The 12,966-nt window shown below is 34.0% G+C and overlaps 1 protein-coding gene across 3 annotated transcripts in view; it reads left to right on the plus strand.

Moving 5' to 3' along the window:
- LOC136838429 (CYFIP-related Rac1 interactor B) overlaps positions 1 to 8,214 on the plus strand; it is a 239,153-nt gene extending 230,939 nt beyond the window's left edge. For all 3 annotated transcript variants that reach the window (XM_067103351.1, XM_067103342.1, XM_067103332.1), the window contains 4 exons: positions 259 to 338; positions 1,724 to 1,850; positions 2,011 to 2,081; positions 3,197 to 8,214. In XM_067103351.1, coding sequence (XP_066959452.1) covers positions 259 to 338; positions 1,724 to 1,850; positions 2,011 to 2,081; positions 3,197 to 3,263 — 345 coding nt within the window. In that variant the 3' untranslated portion in view covers positions 3,264 to 8,214. The remainder of the gene's footprint in view (positions 1 to 258; positions 339 to 1,723; positions 1,851 to 2,010; positions 2,082 to 3,196) is intronic.
- The last annotated feature ends 4,752 nt before the right edge of the window (positions 8,215 to 12,966 follow it).

A 12,966-nucleotide genomic window follows, 5' to 3' on the forward strand; every position in this document is an offset into this window, starting at 1 on the left:
TGATAAATTTAGCCAGAAGGAAAAAATTGCTTAATTAAATGCATTGAAATGTTTATTATTCTTTCAGAATGCCACTATTTTAATTGTTATTGAGTATTCTTATCACTCCATTTTAAGTGTACTATGCAAGGAAATTTTAATAGGTCAATTTCTTAGAGAGTGGTGGTGCAGGGTTAGTTTGGTTTTCCAGTATTTATGCTGGTAATTGGTCTGTAAGAGTGTGAATATATTCTTTAATGAAAATATTTTCTGTTACAGCACAAAGAAATACCCTTAGAAAATACAACAGAGACTCTTGGCACCATGGCTAAAGTCTGCCAAAGAATGTTAGAAAATCCGTAAGTAGTATATGATACCATTCAGTTGAGCAATTATTTGTGCATTATGGATAAGGTTTAGAGAGTTGATAAAATTTGGTGTCAGACTTTCACACAGATAATTAGCTATGTAAAGTCTTCAATCAGTAAAGTATTTAAACGCTATCATTTTGCATGGTTGAGAAAATTTGGTTAATGATCAATGTGTTTGTGACTTATAGGCCTTTCATCTGATAAGAACCTGTAGGGTTGCGCACACGTGATTTACAGCATTATTTGATAAAAAAATGTAGAAAACCATCTGAGTTTTAAAAAATAATTTCACTATATATAGAACAGTATCTTAATTCAGTTTTGATAACAAACAAATGCAGGAATGCATTGTTAGTCAAAGAAATTTGCTTGCCATCTATAACATGAATTTGGAATATAGTTTTGCTTCAGATTTCCTTTTTAATATAACTCCACTATGTTAACATTTATTCAGGCAGCATGACAGAAATAAGCTTTATTGTTAGTTGCTGTATGGATTTTAATGTTTCAGATCTTTTAACAAGTTGAATCTAGTGGACAGTCTTGAGTTTGATATAGAAAAGGTTCAGGTACTCACTTGAAATCCTTGTTAAAAAATTACAGTAATATATTGCGTAAGAATCCGTGGAAGCTGCAAGTTGTGTAACCATTCTGAAGCTGAATCCAAGATATATCATTTTGCATACTTGGCATATATAGGGGACAATGTTAGGAGAGGCTGGCCCTGGCCTGGTTGACATAGTAAAATATGCAGGAACACTTACAGAGATATTTATTATGTTAAAAATATGGTTTTTTGATTTTCTCTTAACTGTGCTGTGAGGTCACCAAGAAAAATCTCCAGAAACTTGCCTTGAACATCACATCCTTACTCTACATTCTTTGCATACATAAGGATGGAAGATATTCGTTCGTTATGATAGTTACGTAGAATTGTATCAAAATAATAGTTTTTAACAATTAGGCATTTTATTCTTGTAACATAAATCACTTTATATTGGTGGGAGCCAAATCTGTCATTCATAGTGAACTAATGACTCACCCTGTGGGTAAAACACAGTACATAGTGTTACATTCAGTATCTGATTCTAATGAGGACTTGGAAAATAAGGCACTGCATGCTAAAGTAGTATTCATTAAAATTACCTCTTGGTACAGAGCCTGTAAGATATACTGTAGATTCCAAGAAAAAGCAAAATTGATCAGAACTGGATTGATACCACTGGAGTCATATGACATAGTTATGTATTATGTCACAGTGATTCATTAATCATCTTAAATGCACTTCTCTTTACTTTATTAACAATTTCTTTTCAGGGATTAGTAGGAAAATCAGGCAGTTGAACACTCATTCCTTTTATTCTCTTCCTCAGAGATTTGATTGCAAGGTTCCGTCGTGAAGAAACACAACTTTTCATTCTTCGGGTCATGGTTGCGCTCATCATTCTCTATGATCATGTGCATCCTGTTGGTGCTTTTGTCAAGGCTTCCAATGTTGATGTATGCATTCCACTATTCAGTTTAAAAAAAATTTTTTTGTGCAATACAGTACTGATACAGTATTAAATTTTACATGTATAGTATGAAATAATAACTCTTAGGAAATAATTTTTTAGTGAATTTTAGCTTGGTTTTATTTAGATAATTGCTCTTTCAACAGGTGAAGGGATGTGTTAAAGTTTTAAAGGAGCAACCTGCCTCTAGCTCTGAAAATCTCCTTAATGCCCTTAGGTAAGTAAAATTGCTTAGAAAATCTTAAAGTTGACTGGAGCAAATGATTTTACCATAGTATTTGAAATTTATGTAAAGTAATTTCACATGCACTGTTAGGGCGCACACATTTCTTTTGACCCTTAGATCTGTGTTTGTGGATGTCTTCAACCCCGTATGAAAGAGTTATTATTTCTTGGTCAGTATCTTCTCAAAAACCATTCAGTAGATGCAATTGTGTTCACTGTGACTACAACTTGCTTTCAGTATTAGAGGAAAACTTAAATTGTGGGCATTGGCTTATGCTTACACAAAATGTTAGAAATGCGGTGCAGTATAGAGATTAGTGCATGTGTGCATTCATAGCACTGTTGTCCTAGTGTTTGTAGTACATGTATATGCTAGCATCTACTCAGAGAATATCGCTCACCTGAATGTTTGCACCTCCACCAAACAAGACTTCAGTGTCCAAGAGCAATTATTTCTTTCCACTTCAGGAATGGTTTCCATAAAGTACACCAGCTATTGTCGCAAGAATAAAATCCACATAGGCTAAATTAGTATAAGGTAGCTTTACCAGACCAATGAGTCACTTTCTAAGGTCCAAAGGACGGACGCTTTAATGGGCTGAATATTATAGCCACAAAAATCTAGTTTGATAGCTTCATAAGAAGGGAGTAAAGGAGCAGATTAAAAAGAAGATGAACATCAGTACAGATGGGGCTGAAGGGTCAGTACAAAAGACTGTTATTATTGTCAGAAGTTGACTGCGTTTTTGAATGGAGCTAGAGATAAATTTCCAACATTCTTCAGTTTTCATGTACAGAGGTATCCTACTGATCTCTGAACTTCATACTGTAGTTGCACTTTTGTGAAATTTATAGCAAGGTAATGTCCATCAGAGATATACTGTACTTTGGATCAGATTGTTTTATTCAAGTAGAAAATGACTAATGGTTTTCAGTAAGTTCCATCAGATGATTTTTATGCATTTGCCAATTATGCTGTATTGTAAAGTTTTATCTACTATTATTCTGTAGGTACCAATGTCAGATGTACCACTTTGTTGTCATGTTTGTTTACTTTCATACTGCAGTTGCTTAGTGAATTGTAAATTATCCATTTTATTTCAACAGGTACACTACCATGCATCTGAACGATGATAATACACCAAAGCAAATAAAGACTTTGCTCTCAGTTTAACACAATAAGCATTACTTAGAAGAAAACTTACAGACTGAAAAATGGACTTCAATTTGCAGTGAATGAAGAGTGGACTTCAAATTGCAGTAGCTATTTGAACATTTCATCATGTGATTCATACCTCTTACCCTTAAATGTATGCTGTGTTTTGCTATTTAAGTATGTGTGTAAGTATGTGTGTGTGATAAAGACAGTATATGAGCCCTCTGTATATAAGTCAGGTTGGGTGCATATAAAATGGAATGCATATTGTTTTTATATAGGAGTGACCCTAATGGGTTTGCTGAAATCTGAGTATTCATACCTTTTAGTAGGCTACTTGGCAATTGACTTAAGATTTTTACTGAGGAATCTGATGAACGTTGTTAAAGGATAGAAAGGATCCAATACAACATGCACGTGGCCTAAGCTATAGTTATTCAACTGAGAGTAGATCTCTTTTATAAGAATCGAAGTCATTATCTATCAAGTTTATCTTCTTACTTATTTCATGTAACTGGTACATTTGTTCTGACAGAACAAGTTGGTATTTACTTTCAAATTGTGTAATGTTACTGTTGAGGCAATCAAATACAAAAGAAGCTCCCCAAATCAGTTCATTTTCATGGTAATCATTTTATTAGTAATGAAACTACTGTAATAGCAATGATGTAGCTGACAGATTTTTTAACAATATCCTCACAGTTTACAATATCTTAAGTTTAAACCCTCTGTAATTATTATGGATTAGCAACAAGAGACCTTGAAGTATACAGTACAAGAGTACTGGTAATTTTTATATTTGCATGGTAATACCTAGCCCAAAACTTGAACTTAAATTGGTGAGATGTCAATGCCCATGTTCATGTTTTGAGAAACCTCTTTTTTTTTTGTGTGTGTTAGTTCTTTTGAAATACTTCAGTGCAACTTGGTATTCACAGACTTACATCACTTTGAGGTTTATTTTATGCAATTTTTAAAATTTGAATTTGGATAACTAATCATTAGCGATTGATTTTCATCTCTGCCTCATCATTTTATATTGAGATGTTCAAATTACAAAAATGTACAGACTGGTGGTTATTGATTCTTTATGCCAGTACAGTTTACTAAAAATCTGACTTTATCTCCTAAATGCAAAGTCCCTATTTGATATCATAGTGTTACAAATTACAGTAGTGAATTGAAAGTAATGTGTATGTGGACTTCTATAAATTAATATTTTGATTTCCATATTTTTTTATTTTATGTATAAGGGACAGTTTAGTTATCCAACACATCACCACTTCGAGTTTATACTTTTGCACTGGTGTTGGTTCAAAGGTGATTTTTACTTCCGTTTTGTATTTCTGCCTCATTTTTCAAAATTATACAGTATCTCACAAGTCTTAAAGTTCCCAGTTTTATTTCAATTTTATCAAAATAAACCAAATTATCGGGTAATGTACAGAAGTGAATCATGAAAAACAATACTGTACTCTATGAACAGGATTTAATATTAGCAATTTATGGTATCAGTACAGTACACCTGTTGTTAATCAGTGATTGTACTGTATTGCAATGAGTTATTTGGGTAGATTCTACAGTATTTCTAAATCTAAGAAAGTGTTTGCTTTGTGAATAAAGTATTGTATTTCATGTGTATGTTGGTTTCAAAGTTATTTTGAATTATATCGAGTTTACCATCATTATGTAGTGTTGAGACAATGTCACACAAGCACGTTTTCCATCACCTTCATATTTGCAAATTCTGCACCATGTAGCCAACATATTTTTCAGTATTGGTTCATAACTGAAGTCATGCAAGTCCAGTGAAGATATCACTTGAACATGTGGTATCACATCAAGTCTTTGTGACTGAAGATTAATATGGTCCATTCATAATGACTTATTTTTTATTGCATATGGTTTTATTTTCTTACCTGTGGTGCAAGACAAACTTGATTCAGTTTTGTTTCTTCTCATTACCTTTTTAGTTAGTTTAACAGTTAAGCCTTTCTGTTGTTGGTTAGTTTAACAGTTAAGCCTTTCTGTCATTGCAAAATCCAGTTTATTGATATGGCGGTTATTCAAGATAATTGATTTTATTAAATTTGTTTCGTATTATTTCATGCATTGGTGATATCTCTGTTCTCTAGCATATCTCAGAAACATTGGCTGCCACAGTACAAATTACTATTACCATTTACATTGATTCAGTACCATGCAAATTTTATTATAAGTTAATTATCAGTACATAATATGATTCCTTAGAAGGGTGGTCTGTAATGCACTGCATCATATATACTGTGTATATAGCTTAGAATACAGTTTCATATCAGTGAGAGATAGTCAAGCCACAAGGAAGTTGATATAAGGGGCAGTTACAGATAGGATTTTGTTAACAAATGGTAATCAGGGGAGTAATTCAACAGTGCTAGTTATTGTGACTATATTTTAATGTTCCATTTCTAACATAGCATTTTCTCACAAGGTTTGAGTGTAATAAGTTATTTTATTTTTTTTAAGGTAAACTTCTAGAATGTTTTCAGTTAAATTTTTTGGAAATTAAGATTTATTTAAATGATGGGAGTTATCTCTTGTAAATATTTAAGTAGATAAATTTAACCATTACAACGATATATTAGTGTATTCTTATGATTGATATGTTCTTTCAACATTCAGCAATTATAGCGTAGTATCTTCTTCACTGATACAGTTTTAAGACGTTGCTTTAGAGTCAGTAACTTCAAATCAACAGTCAAACACAAGTACAAACATATCAGATATTCTTTTAACTGTACAAATGTATAGTTAACTTTTGCAACAAAGTATGAGTGCAGACCTGCCAGGGATAACGAGCTTTCTAACCATCATCAATATATCTAATGTTCCATACAAAATATTTTGGTCACTTGTTGGTAGCCAGAAAAATCAAGATCTGGTGATGGAAAGTAATATTTTACAAAGTTAATAAGGAAAACCTTATGAAAATTATACACCAGAATTATTTTTATTTTGTTTTCAATTAACCCAACTTTGTTAGGCAAGATGCTAAAAAACAAAATGTAAAATGTACTTCGGTCATTTGTTCAAATTTATGCACTATGATATTTTATTTTGAGCAATGTCTGGAGGGTTACTTACTGTGAGTAAATGACCCCTCTATGCTTCTCGTCACAAAGGAATTTGCATATACCAAGAGTATATGGGTTTTTAATGTAATTCAGTGCAGTAATTTAATGCAGTTATTCATATTACTGTAAATGAAATGTGTCAACTTACTGACGGTAGTTATAATATTTTGGTCAGCTATAGGAAAGTTGCAGATCTTGACTCACTGTTATGGGTTAGTTTATAAATGAATTTATGAGCAAGAAAATAATATCAGATGGCTTGAAATATTTATGTGCAAAAATCTGACTTCTATTTTGTAGTAAAATGAAGCACCTGCCTTGTTAAGTAATTGAAAATGAGTCAGAGACTGGCTCACTTGCAATGTTGTGTAATCATTGAGTAAATCAACCAAGTCTCCTCTTGGCTGTCAAGTTCAACTACCTGTCTGAATTAGTCCACAATTTCAGATATTTTGTAACTTCCAAAGGAAACCAATGGAAAAAAGTTGGAGCAAATTTTACTCTTCACCCCATGTACATAAGTAAGAAGTGGATAGTAAAGTAGTTTATAGATCCTGTTTGTGTTAGTAGATTACATTTTGTATCTGTATTTGAACAGTGTGGATTTAGCTCTCTTAGTACAGCTGTAGGATTTATTTTGGTTATATTGTTTGCCGTGTTAATTTGAGATGGTACATAATTTTGCATTTGTTTCTTTATTAATGAGGCATTTGGTAATCAGTTTTAATATATTTCCCATTACAGTATAGATCTTCATATTCTAGAAGAATTTATTTTGTCCTGTATTGCATTTTTAGGAAATAGTCTCATCTATAATGTGCATTTTGATTTCACTTTGGAACATTACTCACCTTGGATCTCCAGTTTTATGTACTGTTGTAGAGTTCTTTAATGTTCTCTGTTCAAGCTGTTCATGTAGCAGAATAATGATGATAATACTGTACACTGAAAATTGACATTTTGTATACCATTTTACACAAAATACATCAAAACTTATGTACTGGCTTCTTATAGCTATCTTGTGCAGTGTTGCATGTCTTCATGTCACTCAAGGCCAATGGCTGTTTCATGTCTATTAAATGTGTTTAATACTGAAGGAGTTTCAAATTTATGTGAATAATCATCAGGAAATACAGTACTGTACTCTATGAAGGATGAGATTGTTATGAGCTCAAAAGAATTTGTTAACAACTTAAATATCACAAATGAATATCTTAACTGATTGAAGTGAAGAGACCAGATTGACATAGTTATCTTCAGATTGTATGCAGTAACCTTTGTAAATGTTAGTTATCTGTTACGCTTCAGTTATTTCATTTCTTGACAGGCAGTGTTATGCTACTTAATATGTTACAAAAGAATAAACTTGAATAGTTTTAAGTTTGTGTTATATGGTTCTTCTGGTTGTGAACCACTTACATTTTTTTATTTTAATACTCTGTAGACTGAACTCAAAGAATAGGTAAAATATGGTATTAGAACTTTTTTGTGCTGTTTTATTATCATTAACAATTCACTAGTCTCAATGACGTGGTATTTTAACCCTGTAAAACCAAAGCCTTAATGTAAGTGTGGGTCCTCCACTGTCACACTGCCATCTGGTGGCCTGTAAATAATCACATCATCCATACAAACTTTTTCATATTGTTTGGTTTAGAGTTAGTCTTTTTATGAAATGCTGATGGATATGGAACGCATCAGTGAAACTGTGTACATAGTCTTTAATAAATTTTCTCTTTTCAAGATGATACAGATAATACTATATAGCACTCTGAGGAGCTGTTAATGGAGTCATATAAAAGCAGATGTGGAAAACCTGTTGTATGTTAGTAAATACAGTTTGAAATCTTTTAAAATGTTGCTTTTTAATACCCTTTTGAAAATATAGATTATGAAAATACTTTAACATTGTATTCACTAATAGCTGTATATCAAATACCTTTCTATAATTTTTAGTTAGCTTACTGTTAATAATTTTTTATTTCTGTCCAGATAGATTACCCTAACTTTTGAGCAATGCCAGATTCAACAAACTAGAGGAACGTAAAACGTGAAAGCTTGCATGCAATGGTTTATATCTGTGAAACAGAATGGGGGAAGGAATTGTGGATTAAAGGCTTAGACCATTTTCAACTAGTTGGCCTCCATTAGTGGACACCATCTGGTGTGTTTTGTGGCATCCTGAAGATTGTACTAAAGGTTCCTTGCAATTCGTATTCAGTGCAGACTGCATTATTTTTTGCCTTTGCCTTTCCATTTGTTCAATTTTGATCTCTTTTGTCCAACTTCTTGAGCTTTACTTTGTTTTTATTTTCAAATCTCACTTAAGAGTAGATAGTTTAGTTTAGAATCACAGCTTAATGTTGTTAAAGCTTGTATCTGTATATCAACTACTTACGTCTTACGTGGTTATGGCTGGAATGTCTGAGTTTGTGTGTATTGTATTACAGTTTAGTTAGGAGAAATGGAAACTTGTACAATGAAATGGAAAAAATGAACTGTCTGGGTGCTATCATAGGAATTATTGTGAAGATAATGTGAAAACTGCTTAGCATCTACAATAGGAAAGTGGAGAAAGGTGTAGCATTCTTAAAAGCATGTCAAGATGTATCCACAGTACTTTTAAAAAAGGAATAGAAAGTTTCCTTATGAAGACTGATACATGGTTTGATTAAACAATTGCTTATAACTATCATGAACACTGACCATAGAATGGTAAGGCACACTAAAGACTAGGCATATTAAGCTTCGCTGTTGAAATATAGTTTAGCTACCAGGTTCAACAACAAATCAAGAGCTACCCCGTGGTCACTCCAGGGACACAGTATAAAGAGTGAGACTAACTTTCCTAGAAATTTACTTGATTTCACTGGCCACGCAAAAAAAAAAATAGCGACGGGTAATTGACCTGGCATGCAGACAAAAACTGGTGATGTGGCTACAGGGTACCTTCATTATTGACTGGTGAAGCTAGTGGCTAACTAGATTTTGGTAGTAAAGTTCTGAAGCTTTACTGGAAGAAAGTTGGTCCCACTTTGAACTCCTGTATGTGTCTCTCATTTATAGCATATGCTGTCTCATTAAATAGGAATACAAATGTGATGGAGCTTTTGAAGGCAGCCTGAATTCGATGCATTGATGGTGAGAAAGAATTAAGACCACTTCATTTCTTAAAATACCATGCTTTAGTTGGTCAAGGAATCTGTTTATTCTTTTCACCGAAGTCCAAAGAGGCTGGTAGGACTTGTGGTATCTCATATTGTCTCTTGGTTACTAAAACGTGAAAAATAGAGGCCTGTTGATTTTCAATCTTTATTATATTTTTGCATGATAACTACGCCAATTATAAGCATCAGCAAGATGAGACGGGTGTCACCTACGGGGGTGTTGGGGGGGGAAAGTATCTCCCCCCACTTTTTATTCAGGGGTGGAACATATCAATTGGCCCGCCCACTTTTTTCATGTCACCCATCTTGTAATTTCTAAAGCAATACAAGCGGCACCATTCATTAGGGATGCCTTAGATCATGTTCATGAACTTGGGAATATTTATAATAACTCTGGAAAGTTCAAGCATCCCTACCTAAATATTCATGCTCAGGATGAAAACACACCAAACCAATCACAACTGCAGCCAATCTGCCCAACTTGGTGGTTAACTCATGGACTTTCAGTAAAGTCTGCTTTGGATAGCCATAAACTAGCTCTGGAAGCCCTTCAGAAAGCAGCAAATGACTTTGGTTCATCTACAGCAGCACGAGCCAATGTTATTTGTAAATGTTTGTTAACAGGAAAGTGTGTCCTTGGGTTCTTTGCTTCTCTGCCTGTTCTAGAAGTCCTAGAAAATCTTAAACTCTTAAAGGTTCAAAAGTCACATTTAATGGAATGCTTGCTGCTGTCAAAGTAGCTGCAGAAAATCTCAAATCCCTTCGTACAGAAAACAAGTTTAAGGAAAATTTTGAAGTTGCACAAGAGAAAATTGAGGAATGTGAACTAGAACCAGTGACTCTCCCTCACAAGTGCCAGATTCCAAAGAAGCTTGATAATGGTTCTCAGGAATATACTCCCAGTAGTTCAGAGGAGTATTACAGAGTAGAGTTCTTCAAAGTTATTGACAGTGCCTCAGAGTACTTAAATAAGTATTGCACTTCACCTTATCTCACGACGTACTGTGACTTAAGTGAAATGTCTTAAATGGGTCATTCAAAGAGAAGTCAGTCAAGAAATATCCAGAATTTTCTGATTCCTTAAAGCAAGAAATTGATTTTTTCCATAAACAGTTCAAAGGGGCATCTGTTGAGGACTACCGAAAGGCATTTGCAAATATGGTGCCTGAAGTTCGAAGATTGTTCCCACAGGTTGAATACTTGCTAAGACTACTTTTGCTCTCTCCAGTAGGTTCATGTGAGGCTGGACGGTCATTCAGTGCACTTGGGCGCATGAAAACTTGGCTGTGTTCCACCATGACCCAAAAATGGCTTAACCATCTTATGATCTGTCATGTTCACCGAGAACGTCTTGCTGCACTTAACCCTCAAGGCATAGCTAATAAATTTGTAAAAAAAGTGTCAGACCCATAGGAAAGTATTTTTGGCTATTTTTAATGCACCTATATTGTTTGGCTGTATCCAGAGGTGAGCACTTTCTTTATCAATTGCAAAAATGCTTCAATCCTCGAAGGAGTGCCCACAAATGATTGCTTCCATGCATCTCTATTCTCCACTATTACTGCTCTTCTCATCCAACTATGTTATTGTTTGCAAAATTTTCACTTCATACATTCAACAATCAATTCATTCAGTATTGTTCCCTTCTATACTTTCTCTTGGTTTTCCACTAGTACTGTCAAAAGTAGTACATTCTCATTCTTGTTATTCATTTATTTACTACCTCTTTTGCTACCCTCCCTAACCTTAGATATTAAAACCTAAATTGCAGTAAAAAGCTTTATTGTTACAGGACACTATTATTTTAAACTCTCAATGGGGTCCTATAAATCCTATAATATACTGCACCATAAAGTAAGAAGTTTATTGTTACCCTTATTATTTATACTGTAAAAGTTTGTAATATTAAATACTGATCATAGTTTCTACAGAATTAAGTGAAACTGTATATTGAAGATGTCACAGAGGACTTGTACCGTATTTTAGCCAATCTGTAAATTGTGGACTTATAAACTTGTTGACTGACTTATGCTGATACATCATTCATCATTTTCCGTTAATATCATCAGTATATTCGCTCGCCAATATCAACCGTATAATATAATTTTCAGAATATCCCCCCTACTTTTAGAGACCAGATGACGCCCCTGAGATGAGGTCCTTTAGGTAGTTACAAGAAGTTTATTTCATAGGGGTAAAAGAATCCAAGATTTCTGATCGACAGCCCTTCATTGGTTCAAAATGAAAGCTGACTACCTTGAGACAAGATAAGTGATCATTTTGAAACAGTCATATGAGAAAATTTCATTGGAAAACAGTTGATTGCAAGGAGCTGCTCCCTTTACCTATGTGAAATCCAGTGCTGGCTTTCTTCCCGGGCATTTCCTGTGGCAGTTACATCTGAAGAGCCTCTCACTCGGATAATAATGTAAAAGGTCAGGCGGTTCTGGTGAAAGTGAGGCTGACTATAGAGCTCTGGCTACTGATGAAACCCCTTGGGAAAGTCTACTAGATAGAGGTCAACAAATGTTGCAATATCATTATTGCATCCTAAATTATCCTTAGCCTGCTGAATGGCAACACCTCATCAAGCAATGCTTTTGTAAACCTAAATTTAAGGTAAGTATACCCTTCTTGTTACTTAAAGGGAGTTCTTAACTGTGCACACTGCCGGATGAGATAACCTGGAAAGATTCATCTTTGATCTGTATCCATCCCTTGGTTTCACAGGTAAGCCACAGTAATGGCATGGTCTGCCACAACTGCTACTGTTATCAAAGGGCGAGGTCCTGGAATGCCTGGAAAAATGGAAAACTGCTAGCACCTCTAAATTGTGCTTTATTGCTGTCTCCATTTACCACATATCTTTGAATAAAATTTTCAAGAAATAGTTCCTCTAGTCAGTCACTGTGAACATGAAAAGTTTCAGGATGAAAGGTAAGCATTGAAAGTCATACATGGGCTGACTGATTGACTGTTAATTATTTATGATCACAAGTACCAGGATCACTTACGTTAACCCTGAAGGAGGTTGTTAGAATGGTGTAGATAATGTTTTACTAGCTCTCTCTCTCTTTATAAGCGAAGTGCGGCTGTTGAGTGAAAGATTGTTATTAATAATATATTTAACCACATCACTAAATTAACATTCTTGACTCTCATAGGATTACCGTGATACATTTGCTCAATGCACATATTGACTCATATTTAATATAGCCTACAGTATTACATTGTAATAAGTGGGTAAATGGAAAATTTTGAGAATTCTGACAATATATTTCAATTATAGGTATGTTTGATTCAGGAAATGTCTGAAAGTCATCGAACAGCTAGCTAACAGCTATTGGTCTGAGGAGTACGAATAATAAAATGAAGACAATAATATTCAGTTTCGGTGACAGTTTACTATGGTCGCGAATTCACTGTTGGCCGTATGGTATT

The sequence above is a fragment of the Macrobrachium rosenbergii genome, chromosome 1 (assembly GCF_040412425.1).
Source record: "Macrobrachium rosenbergii isolate ZJJX-2024 chromosome 1, ASM4041242v1, whole genome shotgun sequence".
In the NCBI taxonomy this organism is placed as follows: domain Eukaryota; kingdom Metazoa; phylum Arthropoda; class Malacostraca; order Decapoda; family Palaemonidae; genus Macrobrachium; species Macrobrachium rosenbergii.